This window comes from Myxine glutinosa, chromosome 14 (genome assembly GCF_964187855.1).
Source record: "Myxine glutinosa chromosome 14, kmMyxGlut1.1, whole genome shotgun sequence".
Lineage (NCBI taxonomy): Eukaryota > Metazoa > Chordata > Myxini > Myxiniformes > Myxinidae > Myxine > Myxine glutinosa.
In genome coordinates, this window is record NC_136274.1 from 31,368,295 (window position 1) to 31,394,549 (window position 26,255).

General features: G+C 41.2%; 1 protein-coding gene across 2 annotated transcripts in view; it reads left to right on the plus strand.

Moving 5' to 3' along the window:
- The window catches only part of LOC137439577 (homeobox protein cut-like 1), a 436,829-nt gene that overhangs the window by 193,296 nt on the left and 217,278 nt on the right, over positions 1–26,255 (plus strand). For both annotated transcript variants that reach the window (XM_068135458.2, XM_078768104.1), the window contains exon 3: positions 4,463–4,510. In XM_068135458.2, the coding sequence (XP_067991559.2) occupies positions 4,463–4,510 (48 nt within the window). The remainder of the gene's footprint in view (positions 1–4,462; positions 4,511–26,255) is intronic.

The following is a 26,255-nucleotide window of genomic DNA, read 5'->3' on the forward strand; positions in this document are numbered from 1 at the left end:
TGTTGTTTGCGTTTGGCTGCCACATCCCTTCATGATTTTTCTCGATACGCAGGGTGGTACCAAAAATGTGGCAAACAGCACGCACAGGGCTAATAGCATGCAAAGGGTGCACAGGAATGCACCAAGAAGCACGACCTACACATGCTTAGCAATTCACAACTCTCTTGTAACAAGGTCCTTTTTGGTCTCCTTAACCAAGAGGAAATAGCATTGAATGCAAATAAAAGGTCTGGATATTCAGTTGGTTACGTTTTTGTTGCTTTATAGTTAATTTGTCGATTAAACTCCCTTCAATTGAAATCTGTGTTGGTGTGTGGGAAGTGGTGTTAAGCATCCTGGAGTCACTGCTTAATGAACACAACCGTCTTATTTTGATCTGTTCACTTGTGGGAGGTCTCATTTGTACAACTAGCTTAGTCATACGAAGAGGTCATTTGGCCCATAATTCCTGTGCCTTATTTACACCTCATAAATTTAATCAAGGGGCAGAAGAGAAGGTGGAGTGGTAGGAGAACAGTGGAGAAGACCACCATTCAGAATCATTGGAATCTTCTGCGATGAAGATAACTCCAAGGGCCTTTCACTCACTCACCACAGGCAGGTGGGTGGTCTTTCCGTCTTCTACCGACTCCTCTCTGACCTTGCCCCCCCCCCAGCCCTCTCTGGGCTCTGTCCCGCAAATATTCCTACAGGTCGCACAAGATCTGCCTGCAACCCTCTTATGGTTAAACTGCCAAAATCAAGACTCTCTGCTCACCTTCACCCCTTCATTCCTCTTTTCTCCCACCTCTGGAACAAACTCCCTCACTCTCTTCAATCCCACTCCACCCTCCAGGTCTTTAAAACAGCTGTTCACCACCATCTCTTATCTTCCCCCATCAAAACCTTGATCTTTTCTACCCCCGCTAATTTCACCCCAAAGCCACTTTTTTGAAATGCCAACTTCTGTCCTGGAAGTCCTTGGTGTCCTTGTGTTTTATACTTCTCCCAGTGTCTACATGAATACATACATGAAGCCCAGTGTCTTCTGTTATAGCATTGATTAATGAACTTTAAATATACCAGTGTCTGTCGTGAAGAGTAGGCGAGTTATGGCCAGAAACCTGAATATATTACATATTATTGCGCAAATGAAGTAGTCGGTAGGAGTGTAGCATCCAATGTCCTATGGCTTTGTGATGCTAAATATCCCACAACACGTGGTACAGAAATATGTGACTGGTCCCATTACCTGACTTGTGTTGATGACCTCTTTGATTGACTTTTCAGTCACTTACATAATGGGATCTACAACTTCACAAGTTGACAGTTTTACATTAGAGCTGACTTTTGTTTTTATTCCAGAGGAAGTCAGAAGATAATACATTGAGAAACAAACTTTTATTTTTAAAAATAATAGAACTGCTTTTTTTTTGCTAGTCCTTGTTTTCTTTCTTTTGTGCTCTCCCTTGCCTTCTTCAAAGACGAGCATTCTCGAGCTGCAGTATCGCCTTTTCCCCCTCTCCCTCTCGCTTGCACTGCCGAGCCGCCCCTGATGTCTCCCGTGCTGCGTGCCTCGTCTGATAAGCGTCTCTCTGCCCCGCGCCCTCCGACGCACTTGTTTGGGGGTTTCTCTTCGGACACTGCGTTCTTCGGGTCAGCCCGCCCTGACCGTTTGCCACAGTCATGCTTCAAGGGGAACATGGACCAGTGTGTTCACCTGAAGATAGTGATTTTTTTTTGGAAATTATTACTGTTATTATCAGACATCCCTTTCCTGCTGAATGCACTGACGTGTTAGGTTATAATAATATGAGCTCCCTCACAAGGAATTTCATTGCAAGAGCTAAGTTGTTTGTGCTGTATTAAGGCTGTATTTAGGCCCATCAAGCCTGTGCTAATGGTTGTCAACCTGTGGTTGTTTGTGCTGTATCCCTTTGAAATGCTGTACGTCAAGCAAGTAAGCAGCACGTATCATTTCTTACATGTTTGGTAATGCTCAGCCGAGGTCAGGTTCGAATCGCTGACCTCCCAGACTCAGAATGGACTTTCTAACCATTACGCCAGCGAGTCATGTTAGCTGAGCCGCAATAATTCCCATGGGCTGCCTTATACTTGGCCACCATGCATTGTTTACTCCTATACAGACAGCAGCATCACGACTTGAATCAAACACCCCAGTTGCTCTCTGCTGTGAACACCAACAACATTTTTCCACAAAAACTACAAGGCTTACCTGACGCATTGTCCAAATGGAATCTTAAACAAAAACTTTTCTTATCGTCACAGCTGAAGCCAATTTGCCTTATCTGTGATCTGTAATCATCCAGAGGCTTGACTTGCTGATTATGGAGATCGCATAGGTTTAAGATTATACATATGGCCGGCCGACTTCAGTCTTGTTTTCAATTAATCTCTGCACTTCGATCATAATGTGAAAGTGAAGCAAATTTATCATGTCTATTGAGATTTAGTGTTCAGTTTGTCATGGGTATGTTCAGGTTTAGCGGTAGAAAGAAAAAGAACCACCTTTAGAGGCCATTTTTCCCTGCAGAGCAGGGGTTGGCCTTTTTTGGGCACCGTGGTCCTCTTTTTGAAGCGATGTTTTATGGCCGGATGCCCTTCCTGCCCGCCAACCCAGTTGGTCGCCTATTACCAGTGAACTGGTACTCAATTTGCCGAAGGATGATAGGCTGAGTCAACCCCCCATGCGTTAATTCAGCGATCGACCGGGATTACAATCCTAGGATCCCAAGCCGGCACCCTAACCGCTAAGCCAACACCGGGCAACAAAGTTTAGCGGAAGCCGTATTGATAAACCGAGGACTTGCACCAATCATATCATCCTTCACAACATGCTCTCTCCCATGACATTTATATTGTACTTGATGAGGGGTGAAGTCATGGCTCGATGGCTTGAGTTTTGGAATCGATGCTATTGGGGTCAGTTTTGAAGTTTCCTTTAAAAATACTCTTTCATCGTTTCCCTTTGGCATTTCTCACAACCTGAGCTACTACTCTTTTTCTTCCTCCGTTAATATCCCTCGCTATGAAAAATAGTTTTCAGGCTGTTTGGATGGAACTGAAAAAGTAGTTTTGTTGCCATCACCTGCTTCGAAAACAAGATAAGAAATCGAGATAAAAAGAATGCAGAGATTTGGGTTGGCGTATGCTTTGTTACTGATAGGGTTACAGTGTTTATACAATGTAAACTATAGTGTTTGAACGCTTGGCTTGTCATTGTGAATCAGAGAGATTGGCTTATTAACAGTGTAAATAATAAATAAAATGGCACGATTGATATCAGTTATGTTGTTTGCAAAATAAATTGTTGTTGTGGTGGAAAATTGTTCAGAGCACTGTTAGCTGTGCTGTTTTCCCCCCTGTTCAATCTGATTTTCATTCGTCTGCTTTCTAAGCAACGATAAAAACATAAGAAAACTCTCCACATGGTTTGCATGTACCTTTGTTACAAATTATTTCATGAAAGTGTAAAAATTTCAACAGCTTGACATTGTGTGCGTCTTACTGTCCCTTCTTTACGGTGTTTTTTGTTATTTTCTCTTGAGAAGGAGACAAAACATGTGTGTTTTATCTGTGTGCGAATCCATTTTTCTTTTTTTGGCAAATGTCAATGTCGATCAAGTGTGTTTTTAAAAAATGCGGTCGAGGGCATCCTCTTTCCAGGTTGGTTCGATACGGAGAGTAATCAAAAAGTGTTATTTTGACAGAATGTGCATGAATGAATGAATGATCGTTTTAAGGCCATTTTCCCCGCTACAGCGGGGGTTAGCCTTGCGGGCCCCATGACAATCATGGTTCCCTGTTTGAGGCAATGTTTTTATGGCCGGATGCCCTTCCTGACGCCAACCCTTAGTCGCCTCTTACGATGCGCAGGGATGCGGTGTACCTATTCTAAATCGGGGTACACACCGGGATCATTCATCCCAGCAAACTGGTACTTAATTTGCCGACCTCGGAAGGATGACAGGCTGAGTCAACCCCCTGGCGTTAATTCAGCGATCGACCGGGATTCGAGCCCAGGATCCTAGGATCCCAAGCCGGCACCCTAACCGCTAAGCCAACACCAGGCTCTTTGACAGAATCTGCATAATGGCAAGTTTTTGTTTGAAAAATTTGTGAAGCACCTGGTGAAGAATTTCTGTTCTCACAATATAATATGGAGTGACTGGTGTGGAAGTGAAATCTAGTCTTTAAAAATGAACTTATGACATAACGCAATCCCTGATGCCCTGAGACACTGAACAATCAGGCCTCCTAGTGCGAATTGATTATTCCTCTTTGACAAGGCACATCTTTTTTTTAATGTATACAAGATCGAGGCTCGTGTAAGAGCTAAAATTTCACGATCACAATAATTACTCGAGTAAACAGATGGCTTCCCGATTTCCCACTCCCAACTCAAGCACCTATCTCACAAAGAGCCAAACATCCTCAAACCGTTGTCACTTTCTGTCCTCAGGAACTGAAGAAGCTTGCGGCACCTCTGCTGAAGAGCTTCCAAGCCGAGGTGGGTAATATTTTGTTGGCCTGGTCATAGCTTTTACTTCTTGGCCCAGTTTTCCACACTCGTTAGGAGAGGGTCTGCACTCCGGTAGTGTTTTAGGTACTGCAGTGATTGGAAGATGCCTGCTCTCAAATGTTGTGTTTGTGTGCTACCCCATCTCTCCCCATCTTGTCTACCGCTCCCCTTATTAGGCCTATATGTTTTATGTGTCTGTTTGATTTTTTGTGATTAATGTTAGCTCTTTCACGAGCCTCGATCTTGCATACAAAAAAAACAAAAAAAACGTGGAGGCCTCGATCTTGCATACAAAAAAAACCCCAAAAAAATGTGGAGGACAACAATGTTGGGTGTCTGTGAAATGTGCAGCCATGCAGGTGGAAAAGATTTCTGAAGTTTCAAAATTGATTTTGAAATGCTGAGATCCTGTAGAAAGATCCAGGAAGTCGAGAATAGAGGGGCAAAACTATCGAATTTGGAGAAAAGCACACTGATGTGTTAAGTGACAAGAAACTCAAAAGCCAAGACACATTTATGTTAAATCAAGTGCTTTTCCATGCATTGCTCGTGCTAATGCCATAAAACTGGCTCTATAATTGTGTGGCAGCGGGCTGTGATTGGTGGGATTACGGCTCCAAACATGTTCACTTGATGCTGTCTAATGACGGCTCAGCGGCCTTTCCATGAGGCCGTTACATTAAGTGGAGTAATGCAATCTGGCACGCCGGCGAGAGATTTGTGTGCTTAATTACTGCGCTGCTCTGGGAGCTCAATGCTGTTTGTTCGCCCGGTGTCTCCTTCTGGTTCCTCTTTCTTGTCTTCACAACTGATGTTGTGTATATATTTCTATTTCTACCTATTCTTCTTCCTCTTCTCTCTGCTTTCTCTCCCCTAATCATCCATCTTAATATTTCTGTCATTTCTACCTTTTCTTCTTCTTCTTCTTTGTCTCTCTGCTTTCTCTCCCCTATTCCCCCATCTTAATATTTCTGCCATTTCTACCTTTTCTTCTTCTTCTTCTTTGTCTCTCTGCTTTCTCTCCCCTATTCCCCCATCTTAATATTTCTGCCATTTCTACCTTTTCTTCTTCATCTTCTCTCTGCTTTCTCTCCCTGAATCCCCCATCTTAATATTTCTGTCATGTCTGCCTTTTCTTCTTCATCTTCTCTCTGCTTTCTCTCCCCTAATCCTCCATCTTAAAATTTCTGTCATTTCTACCTTTTCTTCTTCTTCTTCTTCTTCTTCTTCTTCTCTCTGCTTTCTCTCCCCTCATGCCCCATCTTAATATTTCCGTCATTTATGCCTTTTCTTCTTCATCTTCTCTCTGCTTTCTCTCCCCTAATCCTCCATCTTAATATTTCTGTCATTTCTACCTTTTCTTCTTCTTCTTCTTCTTCTTCTTCTTCTTCTTCTTCTTCTCTCTGCTTTCTCTCCCCTCATGCCCCATCTTAATATTTCCGTCATGTCTGCCTTTTCTTCTTCTTCTTCTCTCTGCTTTCTCTCCCCTAATCCTCCATCTTAATATTTCTGTCATTTCTACCTTTTCTTCTTCTTCTTCTTCTTCTTCTCTCTGCTTTCTCTCCCCTCATGCCCCATCTTAATATTTCTGTCATGTCTGCCTTTTCTTCTTCTTCTTCTCTCTGCTTTCTCTCCCCTAATCCTCCATCTTAATATTTCTGTCATTTCTACCTTTTCTTCTTCTTCTTCTTCTTCTTCTCTCTGCTTTCTCTCCCCTCATGCCCCATCTTAATATTTCCGTCATTTACGCCTTTTCTTCTTCATCTTCTCTCTGCTTTCTCTCCCCTATTCCCCCATCTTAATATTTCTGTCATTTCTACCTTTTCTTCTTCCTCTTCTCTTTGCTTTCTCTCCGCTAATGCCCCATCTTAATATTTCTGTCATTTCTACCTTTTCTTCTTCCTCTTCTCTCTGCCTTCTCTCCCCTATTCCCCCATCTTAATATTTCTGTCATTTATGCCTTTTCTTCTTCATCTTCTCTCTGCGTTCTCTCCCCGATTCCCCCATCTTAATATTTCTGTCATTTCTACCTTTTCTTCTTCCTCTTCGCTTTGCTTTCTCTCCGCTAATGCCCCATCTTAATATTTCTGTCATTTCTACCTTTTCTTCTTCCTCTTCTCTCTGCCTTCTCTCCCCTATTCCCCCATCTTAATATTTCTGTCATTTATGCCTTTTCTTCTTCATCTTCTCTCTGCTTTCTCTCCCCGATTCCCCCATCTTAATATTTCTGTCATTTCTACCTTTTCTTCTTCCTCTTCGCTTTGCTTTCTCTCCGCTAATGCCCCATCTTAATATTTCTGTCATTTCTACCTTTTCTTCTTCCTCTTCTCTCTGCTTTCTCTTCCCTGATGCCCCATCTTAATATTTCTGTCATTTCTACCTTTCCTTCTTCATCTTCTCTCTGCTTTGTCTTCCCTAATCCCCATCTTAATATTTCTGTCATTTCTACCTTTTCTTCTTCCTCTTCTCTTTGCTTTCTCTCCGCCAATGCTCCATCTTAATATTTCTGTCATTTCTACCTTTTCTTCTCCCTCTTCTCTCTGCTTTCTCTCCGCTAATGCCCCATCTTAATATTTCTGTAATTTCTACCTTTTCTTCTTCCTCTTCTCTCTGTGTTCTCTCCCCTATTCCCCCATCTTAATATTTCTGTAATTTCTACCTTTTCTTCTTCCTCTTCTCTCTGCCTTCTCTCCCCTATTCCCCCATCTTAATATTTCTGTCATTTATGCCTTTTCTTCTTCATCTTCTCTCTGCTTTCTCTCCCCTATTCCCCCATCTTAATATTTCTGTAATTTCTACCTTTTCTTCTTCCTCTTCGCTTTGCTTTCTCTCCGCTATTCCCCCATCTTAATATTTCTGTCATTTCTACCTTTTCTTCTTCCTCTTCTCTCTGTGTTCTCTCCCCTATTCCCCCATCTTAATATTTCTGTCATTTCTACCTTTTCTTCTTCCTCTACTCTTTGCTTTCTCTCCCCTATAAACCCCATCTTAATATTTCTGTCATTTCTACCTTTTCTTCTTCCTCTTCTCTTTGCTTTCTCTCCCCTATTCCCCCATCTTAATATTTCTGTCATTTCTACCTTTTCTTCTTCCTCTTCTCTTTGCTTTCTCTCCGCTAAAGCCCCATCTTAATATTTCTGTCATTTGTACCTTTTCTTCTTCCTCTTCTCTTTGCTTTCTCTCCCCTAATCCCCCATCTTAATATTTCTGTCATTTCTACCTTTTCTTCTTCTCCTCTCTGCTTTCTCTCCCCTATTCCCCCATCTTTATATTTCTGTCATTTGTACCTTTTCTTCTTCCTCTTCTCTCTGCTTTCTCTCCGCTAATGCCCCATATTAATATTTCTGTCATTTCTACCTTTTCTTCTTCCTCTTCTCTTTGCTTTCTCTCCGCTAAAGCCCCATCTTAATATTTCTGTCATTTGTACCTTTTCTTCTTCCTCTTCTCTTTGCTTTCTCTCCCCTAATCCCCCATCTTAATATTTCTGTCATTTCTACCTTTTCTTCTTCTCCTCTCTGCTTTCTCTCCCCTATTCCCCCATCTTTATATTTCTGTCATTTGTACCTTTTCTTCTTCCTCTTCTCTCTGCTTTCTCTCCGCTAATGCCCCATATTAATATTTCTGTCATTTCTACCTTTTATTCTTCATCTTCTCTCTGCTTTCTCTCCGCTAATGCCCCCATCTTAATATTTCTTTCATTTGTCCCTTTTCTTCCTCCTCTTCTCTCTGCTTTCTCTCCGCTAATGCCCCATCTTAATATTTCTGTAATTTCTACCTTTTCTTCCTCCTCTTCTCTCTGCTTTCGCTCCGCTAATGCCCCATCTTAATATTTCTGTCATTTCTACCTTTTCTTCTTCATCTTCTCTCTGCTTTCTCTCCGCTAATGCCCCATCTTAATATTTCTGTCATTTCTACCTTTTCTTCCTCCTCTTCTCTCTGCTTTCTCTCCCCTATTCCCCCATCTTAATATTTCTGTCATTTCTACCTTTTCTTCTTCTTCTCTCTGCGTTCTCTCCGGTAACGCCCCATCTTAATATTTCTGTCATTTCTACCTTTTCTTCTTCATCTTCTCTCTGCTTTCTCTCTGCTAATGCCCCCATCTTAATATTTCTGTCATTTCTACCTTTTCTTCTTCTTCTCTCTGCTTTCTCTCCGCTAATGCCCCATCTTAATATTTCTGTCATTTCTACCTTTTCTTCCTCTTCTCTCTGCGTTCTCTCCCCTAATGCCCCATCTTAATATTTCTGTCATTTCTACCTTTTCTTCTTCTTCTCTCTGCTTTCTCTCCACTAATGCCCCATCTTAATATTTCTGTCATTTCTACCTTTTCTTCCTCTTCTCTCTGCGTTCTCTCCCCTAATGCCCCATCTTAATATTTCTGTCATTTCTACCTTTTCTTCTTCTTCTCTCTGCTTTCTCTCCACTAATGCCCCATCTTAATATTTCTGTCATTTCTACCTTTTCTTCTTCATCTTCTCTCTGCTTTCTCTCCGCTAATGCCCCCATCTTAATATTTCTGTCATTTCTACCTTTTCTTCCTCTTCTCTCTGCGTTCTCTCCCCTAATGCCCCATCTTAATATTTCTGTCATTTCTACCTTTTCTTCTTCTTCTCTCTGCTTTCTCTCCACTAATGCCCCATCTTAATATTTCTGTCATTTCTACCTTTTCTTCTTCTTCTCTCTGCTTTTTCTCCCCGAATGCCCCATCCTAATATCTCTGTCATTTCTACCTTTTCTTCTTCCTCTTCTCTCTGCTTTCTCTCCCCGAATGCCCCATCTTAATATTTCTGTCATTTCTACCTTTTCTTCTTCCTCTTCTCTCTGCTTTCTCTCCCCGAATGCCCCATCTTAATATTTCTGTCATTTCTACATTTTCTTCTTCTCTCTGCTTTCTCTCCCCGAATCCCCCATCTTAATATTTCTGTCATTTCTACCTTTTCTTCTTCCTCTTCTCTTTGCTTTCTCTCCCCGAATCCCCCATCTTAATATTTCTGTCATTTCTACCTTTTCTTCTTCATCTTCTCTCTGCTTTCTCTCCCTGAATCCCCCATCTTAATATTTCTGTCATGTCTGCCTTTTCTTCTTCCTCTTCTCGCTGCTTTCTCTCCCCGAATCCCCCATCTTAATATTTCTGTCATTTCTACCTTTTCTTCTTCCTCTTCTCTCTGCTTTCTCTCCCCGAATCCCCCATCTTAATATTTCTGTCATTTCTACATTTTCTTCTTCTCTCTGCTTTCTCTCCCCGAATCCCCCATCTTAATATTTCTGTCATTTCTACCTTTTCTTCTTCCTCTTCTCTCTGCTTTCTCTCCCCGAATCCCCCATCTTAATATTTCTGTCATTTCTACCTTTTCTTCTTCTTCTTCTCTCTGCTTTCTCTCCCTTGATCCCCCATCTTAATATTTCCGTCATGTCTGCCTTTTCTTCTTCATCTTCTCTCTGCTTTCTCTCCCCTAATCCTCCATCTTAATATTTTTGTCATTTCTACCTTTTCTTCTTCTTCTTCTTCTCTCTGCTTTCTCTCACCTCATGCCCCAACTTAATATTTCTGCCATTTCTGCCTTTTCTTCTTCATCTTCTCTCTGCTTTCTCTCCCCGAATACCCCATCTTAATATTTCTGTCATTTCTACCTTTTCTTCTTCGTCTTCGCTTTGCTTTCTCTCCCCGAATGCCCCATGTTAATATTTCTGTCATTTATGCCTTTTCTTCTTCATCTTCTCTCTGCTTTCTCTACCCGAATGCCCCATCTTAATATTTCTGTCATTTCTACCTTTTCTTCTTCTCTCTGCTTTCTCTCCCCAAATGCCCCATCTTAATATTTCTGTCATTTCTACCTTTTCTTCTTCCTCTTCTCTCTGCCCTCTCTCCCCTATTCCCCCATCTTAATATTTCTGTCATTTCTACCTTTTCTTCTTCCTCTTCTCTTTGCTTTCTCTCCCCTATTCCCCCATCTTAATATTTCTGTCAGTTCCACCTTTTCTTCTTCCTCTTCTCTCTGCGTTCTCTCCGCTAATGCCCCATCTTAATATTTCTGTCATTTCTACCTTTTCTTCTTCCTCTTCTCTCTGCCTTCTCTCCCCTATTCCCCCATCTTAATATTTCTGTCATTTCTACCTTTTCTTCTTCCTCTTCTCTCTGCCTTCTCTCCCCTATTCCCCCATCTTAATATTTCTGTCATTTCTACCTTTCTTCTTCCTCTTCTCTTTGCTTTCTCTCCGCTAAAGCCCCATCTTAATATTTCTGTCATTTCTACCTTTTCTTCTTCTTCTCTCTGCTTTCTCTCCCCTATTCTCCCATCTTTATATTTATGTCATTTGTACCTTTTCTTCTTCCTCTTCTCTCTGCTTTCTCTCCGCTAATGCCCCATCTTAATATTTCTGTCATTTCTACCTTTTCTTCTTCATCTTCTCTCTGCTTTCTCTCCGCTGATGCTCCATCTTAATATTTCTGTCATTTCTACCTTTTCTTCTTCATCTTCTCTCTGCTTTCTCTCCCCGAATCCCCCATCTTAATATTTCTGGCATTTCTACCTTTTCTTCTTCATCTTCTCTCTGCTTTCTCTCCCTGAATCCCCCATCTTAATATTTCTGTCATGTCTGCCTTTTCTTCTTCATATTCTCTCTGCTTTCTCTCCCCTAATCCTCTATCTTAATATTTCTGTCATTTCTACCTTTTCTTCTCCTTCTTCTTCTCTCTGCTTTCTCTCCCCTAATGCCCCATCTTAATATTTCTGTCATTTCTGCCTTTTCTTCTTCATCTTCTCTGCTTTCTCTCCGCTAATGCCCGATCTTAATATTTCTGTCATTTATGCCTTTTTTTCTTCATCTTCTCTCTGCTTTCTCTCCCCGAATGCCCCATCTTAATATTTCTGTCATTTCTACCTTTTCTTCTTCCTCTTCGCTTTGCTTTCTCTCCGCTAATGCCCCATCTTAATATTTCTGTCATTTATGCCTTTTCTTCTTCATCTTCTCTTTGCCTTCTCTCCCCGATTCCCCCATCTTAATATTTCTGTCATTTCTACCTTTTCTTCTTCCTCTTCGCTTTGCTTTCTCTCCGCTAATGCCCCATCTTAATATTTCTGTCATTTCTACCTTTTCTTCTTCCTCTTCTCTCTGCCTTCTCTCCCCTATTCCCCTATCTTAATATTTCTGTCATTTCTACCTTTTCTTCTTCCTCTTCTCTTTGCTTTCTCTCCCCTATTCCCCCATCTTAATATTTCTGTCATTTCTACCTTTTCTTCTTCCTCTTCTCTCTGCGTTCTCTCCGCCAATGCCCCATCTTAATATTTCTGTCATTTCTACCTTTTCTTCTTCCTCTTCTCTCTGCCTTCTCTCCCCTATTCCCCCATCTTAACATTTCTGTCATTTCTACCTTTTCTTCTTCCTCTTCTCTTTGCTTTCTCTCTGCTAATGCCCCATCTTAATATTTCTGTCATTTATACCTTTTCTTCTTCCTCTTCTCTCTGCGTTCTCTCCCCTATTCCCCCATCTTAATATTTCTGTCATTTCTACCTTTTCTTCTTCCTCTTCTCTTTGCTTTCTCTCCCCTATTCCCCCATCTTAATATTTCTGTCATTTCTACCTTTTCTTCTTCCTCTTCTCTCTGCCTTCTCTCCCCTATTCCCCCATCTTAATATTTCTGTCATTTCTACCTTTTCTTCTTCCTCTTCTCTTTGCTTTCTCTCCCCTATTCCCCCATCTTAATATTTCTGTCATTTCTACCTTTTCTTCTTCCTCTTCTCTCTGCTTTCTCTCCGCTAATGCCCCATCTTAATATTTCTGTCATTTCTACCTTTTCTTCTTCATCTTCTCTCTGCTTTCTCTCTCCTAATCCGCATCTTAATATTTCTGTCAATTCTACCTTTTCTTCTTCCTCTTCCCTTTGCTTTCTCTCCCCTATTCCCCCATCTTAATATTTCTGTCATTTCTACCTTTTCTTCTTCCTCTTCTCTTTGATTTCTCTCCCCTATTCCCCCATCTTAATATTTCTGTCATTTCCACCTTTTCTTCTTCCTCTTCTCTCTGCGTTCTCTCCGCTAATGCCCCATCTTAATATTTCTGTCATTTCTACCTTTTCTTCTTCCTCTTCTCTCTGCCTTCTCTCCCCTATTCCCCCATCTTAATATTTCTGTCATTTCTACCTTTTCTTCTTCCTCTTCTCTCTGCCTTCTCTCCCCTATTCCCCCATCTTAATATTTCTGTCATTTCTACCTTTCTTCTTCCTCTTCTCTTTGCTTTCTCTCCGCTAAAGCCCCATCTTAATATTTCTGTCATTTCTACCTTTTCTTCTTCTTCTCTCTGCTTTCTCTCCCCTATTCTCCCATCTTTATATTTCTGTCATTTGTACCTTTTCTTCTTCCTCTTCTCTCTGCTTTCTCTCCGCTAATGCCCCATCTTAATATTTCTGTCATTTCTACCTTTTCTTCTTCATCTTCTCTCTGCTTTCTCTCCGCTGATGCTCCATCTTAATATTTCTGTCATTTCTACCTTTTCTTCTTCATCTTCTCTCTGCTTTCTCTCCCCGAATCCCCCATCTTAATATTTCTGGCATTTCTACCTTTTCTTCTTCATCTTCTCTCTGCTTTCTCTCCCTGAATCCCCCATCTTAATATTTCTGTCATGTCTGCCTTTTCTTCTTCATATTCTCTCTGCTTTCTCTCCCCTAATCCTCCATCTTAATATTTCTGTCATTTCTACCTTTTCTTCTTCTTCTTCTCTCTGCTTTCTCTCCCCTAATGCCCCATCTTAATATTTCTGTCATTTCTGCCTTTTCTTCTTCATCTTCTCTGCTTTCTCTCCGCTAATGCCCCATCTTAATATTTCTGTCATTTATGCCTTTTTTTCTTCATCTTCCCTCTGCTTTCTCTCCCCGAATGCCCCATCTTAATATTTCTGTCATTTCTACCTTTTCTTCTTCCTCTTCGCTTTGCTTTCTCTCCGCTAATGCCCCATCTTAATATTTCTGTCATTTATGCCTTTTCTTCTTCATCTTCTCTTTGCCTTCTCTCCCCTATTCCCCCATCTTAATATTTCTGTCATTTCTACCTTTTCTTCTTCCTCTTCGCTTTGCTTTCTCTCCGCTAATGCCCCATCTTAATATTTCTGTCATTTCTACCTTTTCTTCTTCCTCTTCTCTCTGCCTTCTCTCCCCTATTCCCCCATCTTAATATTTCTGTCATTTCTACCTTTTCTTCTTCCTCTTCTCTTTGCTTTCTCTCCCCTATTCCCCCATCTTAATATTTCTGTCATTTCTACCTTTTCTTCTTCCTCTTCTCTCTGCGTTCTCTCCGCCAATGCCCCATCTTAATATTTCTGTCATTTCTACCTTTTCTTCTTCCTCTTCTCTCTGCCTTCTCTCCCCTATTCCCCCATCTTAACATTTCTGTCATTTCTACCTTTTCTTCTTCCTCTTCTCTTTGCTTTCTCTCTGCTAATGCCCCATCTTAATATTTCTGTCATTTCTACCTTTTCTTCTTCCTCTTCTCTCTGCGTTCTCTCCCCTATTCCCCCATCTTAATATTTCTGTCATTTCTACCTTTTCTTCTTCCTCTTCTCTTTGCTTTCTCTCCCCTATTCCCCCATCTTAATATTTCTGTCATTTCTACCTTTTCTTCTTCCTCTTCTCTCTGCCTTCTCTCCCCTATTCCACCATCTTAATATTTCTGTCATTTCTACCTTTTCTTCTTCCTCTTCTCTTTGCTTTCTCTCCCCTATTCCCCCATCTTAATATTTCTGTCATTTCTACCTTTTCTTCTTCCTCTTCTCTCTGCTTTCTCTCCGCTAATGCCCCATCTTAATATTTCTGTCATTTCTACCTTTTCTTCTTCATCTTCTCTCTGCTTTCTCTCTCCTAATCCGCATCTTAATATTTCTGTCATTTCTACCTTTTCTTCTTCCTCTTCCCTTTGCTTTCTCTCCGCGAAAGCCCCATCTTAATATTTCTGTCATTTGTACCTTTTCTTCTTCCTCTTCTCTTTGCTTTCTCTCCCCTAATCCCCCATCTTAATATTTCTGTCATTTCTACCTTTTCTTCTTCTCCTCTCTGCTTTCACTCCCCTATTCCCCCATCTTTATATTTCTGTCATTTGTACCTTTTCTTCTTCCTCTTCTCTCTGCTTTCTCTCCGCTAATGCCCCATCTTAATATTTCTGTCATTTCTCCCTTTTCTTCTTCATCTTCTCTCTGCTTTCTCTCCGCTAATGCCCCATCTTAATATTTCTGTCATTTCTCCCTTTTCTTCCTCCCCTTCTCTCTGCTTTCTCTCCGCTAATGCCCCATCTTAATATTTCTGTCATTTCTACCTTTTCTTCCTCCTCTTCTCTCTGCTTTCTCTCCGTTGATGCCCCCATCTTAATATTTCTGTCATTTCTACCTTTTATTCTTCATCTTCTCTCTTCTTTCTCTCCGCTAATGCCCCATCTGAATATTTCTGTCATTTCTACCTTTTCTTCCTCCTCTTCTCTCTGCTTTCTCTCCCCTATTCCCCCATCTTAATATTTCTGTCATTTGTACCTTTTCTTCTTCCTCTTCTCTTTGCTTTCTCTCCCCTAATCCCCCATCTTAATATTTCTGTCATTTCTACCTTTTCTTCTTCTTCTCTCTGCGTTCTCTCCGGTAACGCCCCATCTTAATATTTCTGTCATTTCTCCCTTTTCTTCTTCATCTTCTCTCTGCTTTCTCTCCACTAATGCCCCATCTTAATATTTCTGTCATTTCTACCTTTTCTTCTTCTTCTCTCTGCTTTCTCTCCCCTAATGCCCCATCTTAATATTTCTGTCATTTCTACCTTTTCTTCTTCTTCTCTCTGCTTTCTCTCCCCGAATGCCCCATCCTAATATCTCTGTCATTTCTACCTTTTCTTCTTCCTCTTCTCTCTGCTTTCTCTCCCCGAATCCCCCATCTTAATATCTCTGTCATTTCTACATTTTCTTCTTCTCTCTGCCTTCTCTCCCCGAATGCCCCATCTTAATATTTCTGTCATTTCTACCTTTTCTTCTTCCTCTTCTTTCTGCCCTCTCTCCCCTATTCCCCCATCTTAATATTTCTGTCATTTCTACCTTTTCTTCTTCCTCTTCTCTTTGCTTTTTCTCCCCTATTCCCCCATCTTAATATTTCTGTCATTTCTACCTTTTCTTCTTCCTCTTCTCTCTGCTTTCTCTCCACTAATGCCCCATCTTAATATTTCTGTAATTTCTACCTTTTCTTCTTCTTCTTCTCTCTGCTTTCTCTTCCCTAATCCCCATCTTAATATTTCTGTCATTTCGACCTTTTCTTCTTCCTCTTCGCTTTGCTTTCTCTCCGCTTATGCCCCACCTTAATATTTCTGTCATTTCTCCCTTTTCTTCTTCCTCTTCTCTCTGCCTTCTCTCCCCTATTCCCCCATCTTAATATTTCTGTCATTTCTACCTTTTCTTCTTCCTCTTCTCTTTGCTTTCTCTCCCCTATTCCCCCATCTTAATATTTCTGTCATTTCTACCTTTTCTTCTTCCTCTTCTCTCTGCTTTCTCTCCGCTAATGCCCCATCTTAATATTTCTGTCATTTCTACCTTTTCTTCTTATTCTTCTCTTTGCTTTCCCTCTGCTAATGCCCCATCTTAATATTTCTGTCATTTCTACCTTTTCTTCTTCTTCTCTCTGCTTTCTCTCCCCTATTCCCCCATCTTAATATTTCTGTCATTTCTACCTTTTCTTCTTCCTCTTCTCTTTGCTTTCTCTCCCCTATTCCCCCATCTTAATATTTCTGTCATTTCTACCTTTTCTTCTTCCTCTTCTCTCTGCGTTCTCTCCGCTAATGCCCCATCTTAATATTTCTGTCATTTCTACCTTTTCTTCTTCCACTTCTCTTTGCTTTCTCTCCCCTATTCCCCCATCTTAATATTTCTGTCATTCCTACCTTTTCTTCTTCCTCTTCCCTCTGCGTTCTCTCCGCTAATGCCCCATCTTAATATTTCTGTCATTTCTACCTTTTCTTCTTCCTCTTCTCTCTGCTTTCTCTCCCCGAATGCCCCATCTTAATATTTCTGTCATTTCTACCTTTTCTTCCTCCGCTTCTCTCTGCCTTCTCTCCCCTATTCCCCCATCTTAATATTTCTGTCATTTCTACCTTTTCTTCTTCCTCTTCTCTCTGCGTTCTCTCCCCTATTCCCCCATCTTAATATTTCTGTCATTTCTACCTTTTCTTCTTCCTCTTCACTTTGCTTTCTCTCCGCTAATGCCCCATCTTAATATTTCTGTCATTTCTACCTTTTCTTCTTCCTCTTCTCTCTGCCTTCTCTCCCCTATTCCCCCATCTTAATATTTCTGTCATTTCTACCTTTTCTTCTTCCTCTTCTCTTTGCTTTCTCTCCCCTATTCCCCCATCTTAATATTTCTGTCATTTCTACCTTTTCTTCTTCCTCTTCTCTCTGCGTTCTCTCCGCCAATGCCCCATCTTAATATTTCTGTCATTTCTACCTTTTCTTCTTCCTCTTCTCTCTGCCTTCTCTCCCCTATTCCCCCATCTTAACATTTCTGTCATTTCTACCTTTTCTTCTTCCTCTTCTCTTTGCTTTCTCTCTGCTAATGCCCCATCTTAATATTTCTGTCATTTCTACCTTTTCTTCTTCCTCTTCTCTCTGCGTTCTCTCCCCTATTCCCCCATCTTAATATTTCTGTCATTTCTACCTTTTCTTCTTCCTCTTCTCTTTGCTTTCTCTCCCCTATTCCCCCATCTTAATATTTCTGTCATTTCTACCTTTTCTTCTTCCTCTTCTCTCTGCCTTCTCTCCCCTATTCCCCCATCTTAATATTTCTGTCATTTCTACCTTTTCTTCTTCCTCTTCTCTTTGCTTTCTCTCCCCTATTCCCCCATCTTAATATTTCTGTCATTTCTACCTTTTCTTCTTCCTCTTCTCTCTGCTTTCTCTCCGCTAATGCCCCATCTTAATATTTCTGTCATTTCTACCTTTTCTTCTTCATCTTCTCTCTGCTTTCTCTCTCCTAATCCGCATCTTAATATTTCTGTCATTTCTACCTTTTCTTCTTCCTCTTCCCTTTGCTTTCTCTCCGCGAAAGCCCCATCTTAATATTTCTGTCATTTGTACCTTTTCTTCTTCCTCTTCTCTTTGCTTTCTCTCCCCTAATCCCCCATCTTAATATTTCTGTCATTTCTACCTTTTCTTCTTCTCCTCTCTGCTTTCTCTCCCCTATTCCCCCATCTTTATATTTCTGTCATTTGTACCTTTTCTTCTTCCTCTTCTCTCTGCTTTCTCTCCGCTAATGCCCCATCTTAATATTTCTGTCATTTCTCCCTTTTCTTCTTCATCTTCTCTCTGCTTTCTCTCCGCTAATGCCCCATCTTAATATTTCTGTCATTTCTCCCTTTTCTTCCTCCTCTTCTCTCTGCTTTCTCTCCGCTAATGCCCCATCTTAATATTTCTGTCATTTCTACCTTTTCTTCCTCCTCTTCTCTCTGCTTTCTCTCCGCTGATGCCCCATCTTAATATTTCTGTCATTTCTACCTTTTCTTCCTCCTCTTCTCTGTTTCTCTCCGCTAATGCCCCATCTTAATATTTCTGTCATTTCTACCTTTTATTCTTCATCTTCTCTCTTCTTTCTCTCCGCTAATGCCCCATCTTAATATTTCTGTCATTTCTACCTTTTCTTCCTCCTCTTCTCTCTGCTTTCTCTCCCCTATTCCCCCATCTTAATATTTCTGTCATTTGTACCTTTTCTTCTTCCTCTTCTCTTTGCTTTCTCTCCCCTAATCCCCCATCTTAATATTTCTGTCATTTCTTCATTTTCTTCTTCTTCTCTCTGCATTCTCTCCGGTAACGCCCCATCTTAATATTTCTGTCATTTCTGCCTTTTCTTCTTCATCTTCTCTCTGCTTTCTCTCCACTAATGCCCCATCTTAATATTTCTGTCATTTCTACCTTTTCTTCTTCTTCTCTCTGCCCTCTCTCCCCTATTCCCCCATCTTAATATTTCTGTCATTTCTACCTTTTCTTCTTCCTCTTCTCTTTGCTTTCTCTCCCCTATGACCGCATCTTAATATTTCTGTCATTTCTACCTTTTCTTCTTCCTCTTCTCTCTGCGTTCTCTCCGCTAATGCCCCATCTTAATATTTCTGTCATTTCTACCTTTTCTTCTTCCTCTTCTCTTTGCTTTCTCTCCCCTATTCCCCCATCTTAATATTTCTGTCATTTCTACCTTTTCTTCTTCATCTTCTCTCTGCTTTCTCTCCGCTAATGCCCCATCTTAATATTTCTGTCATTTCTACCTTTTCTTCTTATTCTTCTCTTTGCTTTCCCTCTGCAAATGCCCCATCTTAATATTTCTGTCATTTCTACCTTTTCTTCTTCCCCTTCTCTCTGCGTTCTCTCCCTTATTCCCCCATCTTAATATTTCTGTCATTTCTACCTTTTCTTCTTCCTCTTCTCTTTGCTTTCTCTCCCCTAATCCCCCATCTTAATATTTCTGTCATTTCTACCTTTTCTTCTTCCTCTTCTCTCTGCGTTCTCTCCGCTAATGCCCCATCTTAATATTTCTGTCATTTCTACCTTTTCTTCCTCCGCTTCTCTCTGCCTTCTCTCTCCTATTCCCCCATCTTAATATTTCTGTCATTTCTACCTTTTCTTCTTCCTCTTCTCTTTGCTTTCTCTCTGCTAATGCCCCCATCTTAATATTTCTGTCATTTCTACCTTTTCTTCTTCCTCTTCTCTCTGCTTTCTCTCCGCTAATGCCCCATCTTAATATTTCTGTCATTTCTACCTTTTCTTCCTCCGCTTCTCTCTGCCTTCTCTCCCCTATTCCCCCATCTTAATATTTCTGTCATTTCTACCTTTTCTTCTTCCTCTTCTCTCTGCGTTCTCTCCCCTATTCCCCCATCTTAATATTTCTGTCATTTCTACCTTTTCTTCTTCCTCTTCTCTTTGCTTTCTCTCCCCTATTCCCCCATCTTAATATTTCTGTCATTTCTACCTTTTCTTCTTCCTCTTCTCTCTACCTTCTCTCCCCTATTCCCCCATCTTAATATTTCTGTCATTTCTACCTTTTCTTCTTCCTCTTCTCTCTGCTTTCTCTCCGCGAATGCCCGATCTTAATATTTCTGTCATTTCTACCTTTTCTTCTTCATCTTCTCTCTGCTTTCTCTCTACTAATCCCCATCTTAATATTTCTGTTATTTCTACCTTTTCTTCTTCCTCTTCTCTTTGCTTTGTCTCCGCTAAAGCCCCATCTTAATATTTTTGTCATTTGTACCTTTTCTTCTTCCTCTTCTCTTTGCTTTCTCTCCCCTAATCCCCCATCTTAATATTTCTGTCATTTCTACCTTTTCTTCTTCTTCTCTCTGCTTTCTCTCCCCTATTCCCCCATCTTAATATTTCTGTCATTTCTACCTTTTCTTCCTCCTCTTCTCTCTGCTTTCTCTCCGCGAATGCCCGATCTTAATATTTCTGTCATTTCTACCTTTTCTTCTTCATCTTCTCTCTGCTTTCTCTCTACTAATCCCCATCTTAATATTTCTGTCATTTCTACCTTTTCTTCTTCATCTTCTCAATGCTTTCTCTCTCCTAATCCCCCATCTTAATATTTCTGTCATTTCTCCCTTTTCTTCTTCATCTTCTCTCTGCTTTCTCTCTACTAATCCCCATCTTAATATTTCTGTCATTTCTACCTTTTCTTCTTCATCTTCTCAATGCTTTCTCTCTCCTAATTCCCCATCTTAATATTTCTGTCATTTCTCCCTTTTCTTCCTCCTCTTCTCTCTGCTTTCTCTCCGCTAATGCACCATCTTAATATTTCTGTCATTTCTCCCTTTTCTTCCTCCTCTTCTCTCTGCTTTCTCTCTGCTAATGCCCCATCTTAATATTTCTGTCATTTCTACCTTTTCTTCTTCATCTTCTCTCTGCTTTCTCTCCGCTAATGCCCCATCTTAATATTTCTGTCATTTCTACATTTTCTTCTTCTCTCTGCTTTCTCTTCCCTCATGCCCCATCTTAATATTTCTGTCATTTCTACCTTTTCTTCTTCCTCTTCTCTCTGCCCTCTCTCCCCTATTCCCCCATCTTAATATTTCTGTCATTTCTACCTTTTCTTCTTACTTTTCTCTCTGCTTTCTCTCCGCTAATGCCCCATCCTAATATTTCTGTGATTTGGACGTTTTCTTCTTCCTCTTCTCTTTGCTTTCTCTCCGCTAATGCCCCATCTTAATATTTCTGTCATTTCTACCTTTTCTTCTTCATCTTCTCTCTGCTTTCTCTCTACTAATCCCCATCTTAATATTTCTGTCATTTCTACCTTTTCTTCTTCATCTTCTCAATGCTTTCTCTCTCCTAATCCCCCATCTTAATATTTCTGTCATTTCTACCTTTTCTTCTTCATCTTCTCTCTGCTTTCTCTCTCCTAATTCCCCATCTTAATATTTCTGTCATTTCTACCTTTTCTTTCTCCTCTTCTCTCTGCTTTCTCTCTGCTAATGCCCCATCTTAATATTTCTGTCATTTCTACCTTTTCTTCTTCATCTTCTCTCTGCTTTCTCTCTCCTAATGCCCCATCTTAATATTTCTGTCATTTCTACCTTTTCTTTCTCCTCTTCTCTTTGCTTTCTCTCCGCTAATGCCCCATCTTAATATTTCTGTCATTTCTACATTTTCTTCTTCTCTCTGCTTTCTCTTCCCTCATGCCCCATCTTAATATTTCTGTCATTTCTACCTTTTCTTCTTCCTCTTCTCTCTGCCCTCTCTCCCCTATTCCCCCATCTTAATATTTCTGTCATTTCTACCTTTTCTTTCTCCTCTTCTCTCTGCTTTCTCTCTGCTAATGCCCCATCTTAATATTTCTGTCATTTCTACCTTTTCTTCTTCATCTTCTCTCTGCTTTCTCTCCGCTAATGCCCCATCTTAATATTTCTGTCATTTCTACATTTTCTTCTTCATCTTCTCTCTGCTTTCTCTCCGCTAATGCCCCATCTTAATATTTCTGTCATTTCTACCTTTTCTTCTTCATCTTCTCTCTGCTTTCTCTCCGCTAATGCCCCATCTTAATATTTCTGTCATTTCTACATTTTCTTCTTCTCTTTGCTTTCTCTTCCCTCATGCCCCATCTTAATATTTCTGTCATTTCTACCTTTTCTTCTTCCTCTTCTCTCTGCCCTCTCTCCCCTATTCCCCCATCTTAATATTTCTGTCATTTCTACCTTTTCTTCTTCCTCTTCTCTCTGCTTTCTCTCCCCTATTCCCCCATCTTAATATTTCTGTCATTTCTACCTTTTCTTCTTCTTCTCTCTGCCCTCTCTCCCCTATTCCCCCATCTTAATATTTCTGTCATTTCTACCTTTTCTTCTTACTTTTCTCTCTGCTTTCTCTCCGCTGATGCCCCATCCTAATATTTCTGTGATTTGGACGTTTTCTTCTTCCTCTTCTCTTTGCTTTCTCTCCGCTAATGCCCCATCTTAATATTTCTGTCTTTGTTTTCCCATTTCGGTCTTTGCTATCCACTCCTCTCCGCTCTTTTCTTCGAGGGAGCAAATAGCTAGAGAGGAAACAAAATGCACATCACACTGGATTTGGAAGATAAAAATACAGACAGAGAATAAATCAACAGCACATGCGGGTATATATATATATCATATATATATCAAATGTGGCGAAAGCTCATCAAAATAAACCATCAATCTGAATGATGGTTTAACCAGGCAGAAATACTGACTTGCATCTCCATGGGAGGTTTATGGTAATCGTGTGCGGTGACCAAAGCTTCACGACATCTCATCATCGGACATCCCTTTTATGTACCATCTAACACGCAGACATCCCGTTAAAGGACAATAATGTCAGAGCAATACTGACATAGTGAAGGACTTCAACGATATTTTAGATCCCGGAAAATGCAGAAAGATTTAAATTCTCCTTCACCGTAGCATTGATTGTTTTTACATTTTTTATATTGCTGAACAAAAAAAAGATTATCTTTTCTTTGTCGTTGGTTACTGCACGTCCATTATAGGTGAACAGCAGCTTGGTTGTGGCGAGCTTTTTCATCCTGTTTGAACTTGACCCTGAAGCAAAATGGCTGAAGTGATTTGAACAAAGGCCCCTCCCTGAGGCGGGAATTCTACACCTCTTTTGTGTACTGGGTCAAGGTTTACCCCGTAAATTAGTGCAACTGATGTCCTTGGTGTTATCGCAGCAGATTGAACATGCTTTGAAAGATAATTTGAAAATGATCATTATAAATATTTTTCAGATAACGATTGCCACCCACAAAGGAACTTTACGATCTGTGATGATCAAACCTTTTGAGGCATCTGAACAGAACCTTATTAGACCCGTTAAGTTAACCCAATGGTTCGGTCTAACTGGAGAGCAGCTGGGAGTGCGTTACGAGGACATCTTTGATGAAAAACAAACAAAACATGCAGAACCAACATGGAGGTGAACAAGGACGGAAAAGGGACAGAGCAAAGCCAGAGACCCAGGGCTGGAGGAACGATCCCATTTGTATGCTGGAATGGCCAAGGCCTCTCTTCCCATTTTTCCTTATCCATTACCCGCTAAGTCGAACCCCCCACCTCTTATCTCATGCCTTGCATGCATATGGACGGCGGGAGGTGTACCCTCCGATAAACCCCGCGCCATCAATTTCCGTGTGTGGAACGCTCATCGCAAAGGGCGTCTACATGCACCGAAACGATGCGAGGCACTGGGCCGGAGCGGAACGTCGCACATTCCAGTGGCCCACGCAGCCGCTTTCTTTATCATTTCTGTCTACTTTTGGGGTTTTTGTATGCTTGCCGTCCCCATTCCAACAGCTGAAACAACAATGTCTTAATTTGTTTTCCCATTAGCGGAAAATGTGTCCCAGTTAGCAGGAGTGCAGATTGGCTGGCAATTAGGCAAATGGCTGTGCTTCATGATCTAACGGTGGGTCTTTGTGTGCCTGCTGCCAGCACTGTAAAGGCCAACGCTTGGCACTCTCACTGCAGATGCCCGACTTGGCAGATGAAGACCATTTCGTTTGAGTCGCACCCTCGGGCTATTTTGTGACTCCTCGGTTTTCCCGGTCGGCTTCTGGTTATGCGGTGCTAGGCTGGATTGACTTTCCACGTCTGATCAGAAATCCACCGCCGGGCATAGTCCCCCCTGTTCTCCCCTTTCCGGGCCCCATTCCAGCCTCGCGTAACCCCTCCTCTCCCTTTTTGGAAACCGTCTCCCTCATTTCTGCTCAGCGACACCTCGTGTCACGCTCGGGCGGCATGAGCGATGGTTTGTGAAGGGCCCTTGCTCTTATCAAGCCTTTTCTTCCATTCAGCCCCTCGTCTCATGCGCCTCGCCATGACTTCTCTCGTGTCTGCACCTCCCCCTTACCTCACCTCAATACCGTCTTCCATTCTCACAGCCATCCACCTTCACTGGAGCTTTATGCCTGCACAAAAACCGTCAACCTTCAACTTGACTACAGGCCTTAATCTTCACTACAAGCTTTCACCTTGACTACAGGCCTTCACCTTGACTACGGCTCTTCATTTTGAGTGCAAGCTTGCACTTGTAACTTCAATCATATCTACTTAATCATACAAAGTCCACTTTACTTGCCTTCTCTCAATTCCGTGTTCTAGATCCGAACCATACCAGAGCTGCAACATAATTTAATTTTTCTTTTTCTTTTAAATTTTCTCCTCTTGCTTGGCATTCTGCCTTTTTTTTTTTTTTTTTTTGTATACAAGATCGAGGCTTGTGAAAGAGCTAACATTAATCACAAAAAAACCCCCAAAAAAACCCGGCACATAAAACATATAATAAAGGGAGTGGGAGACAAGATGGGAAGAGAGGGGGAAGCACACAACACAACATTTGAGAGCATCGGGAGATCTGTGGGAGGGAGAGGGCTTGGGGGAGGTGGAGTGGGAAGGGGAGGGGGGTTTGGGGGAAGTATATTTTCCTTTATTCTTATTTTTTCCTCATTCCCTAATCATCTGTACATGTTTGCGTATATTTATGTCTTGGTCGTTTATTTAAATAAGTTGTATTTCATGTTGGTGATGATGATGATGATGACGTAATTAAGGCCTCAAAATCTGTCAAGATTACAAGACACCTTGGAATGCCACGTGACATTTGCCAGTGATTTATTCAAAGGTTGAAAAGAACTCCGTCATGAGGTCTTGAGTCCAAGTGTGGTACTAATCCGATTCATGAGATCTCGAGTTTGAGTACCGTCTCAGTCACGGATATTTATCCAAACAAAGCGAGGCATCAAGACAATATTTCAAGTTTGACAGCCAGACAGTTGTAAACCTTTTGGCCTGTTTGCTAAAACCTGTCAAAGCAGTTTGATTTTGCATTTCTTGATGAAAAAAGAAACCGTATGTGAATGATTTTGATCACGTGATGTGATGCGATCAAAGACCTCCTGCAAAGCTTGAACGAGCATCACAATGGCAAACTGCCTGGAGGAAATGGAAACAAGGTAGAGGTTCAACAAAATTCATAGCTGCCGTTACGGTGGGTGTTTGTGCATGACAAGCAGGTACTGGAAGCAACAAAGAAAGGCATTGGAAATGGTGATCATCCAGATTTCCCCTTTTGGTTAAACTTACCCTGTGGGTATATCTCGGTGTTCAGCAACAAGGATTTTCTGACTGCAAATGCAAAAGAGTCACGATTCCATTTGTCATGATATAATTTACAAATAATTGTACATTTGCATCTTGTATAGCGATATCGTTATTTGTTGGATGAATTAACATCATGTGCAACACCCTAAAGCAGCTTCCGTTCTCCTTATTTTTCCTCTTCTTCTTCAACGGCAATTTTTCCTCTTCTTCACACTTTTTGCAAAGGACACTGTGAGATGTTTAACTTCCGCCAACTAATGGCAGCCGACGGGACGTAAAGTTCGACGTCCGTCCAAGGGACGGCACACGCATGGACGAATCGCCCTGCCTGTGAAACACGGTGATGACGGTTTATGGTTGGTGCCAAGATTTGAACCCAGGCTAGAGAGCTTAGAGGCGAGTGTGCGTCCCTCGAGGCTACGCTGGAAGCATCACACCGGCTCCTATTAATGTGGCCTAAACACTATGTATCTGCATCTATCGAATGCCATGCTATGAAGACAAATAGCTGAAGAAGAGGATTTGACAGCTTGCTTCCGATGTAGCCCACAGTTGACTGGATATTCATCTTCAAGGAGAGTCAAAAAGGTCTCAGCCAACCATTTTAATATACTAGGGGGCCCGTTCGTCCATTGGACAAACTTTTCATTAGTCTTCACCACCTTGTAGCATACCTGCCTGCCAGACTTGGGGGGGTATTTTAGTTCCTCAGAGTCTTTTGGGTCCTCTGGGTCTTTTGGGTTGTCGGGGATGTTTGGGTCTTCCGAGTGTTCTGGGTATTTTGGGTCTTTGGGGTCTTCGGGGTATTTTGGGTCATTTAGGTCTTTTGGGTCCTCAGGGTCTTTTTGGTCCTCAGGAACTTTTGGGTCCTCAGGAATTTTTGGGTCTTCTGGATTTTTGGGCCATTTTGGGGCTTTTGGGTCCTTGGGAACTTTTGAGTCTTCGGGGTCTTATTGGTCATTGGGGATTTTTGGGTCCTCTGGGTCTTTATGGGTGTTTGTGATCTTAAGGATCTTAGGGGTCTTAAAGGGTCTTCCAAGATCGTCGGGGTCTCAGCAGTCTAAAGATTTAAAAGGTACATTTCAATACTATGTAATATATAATTAATTAATAGACGTATGTAATTAATAGACACAA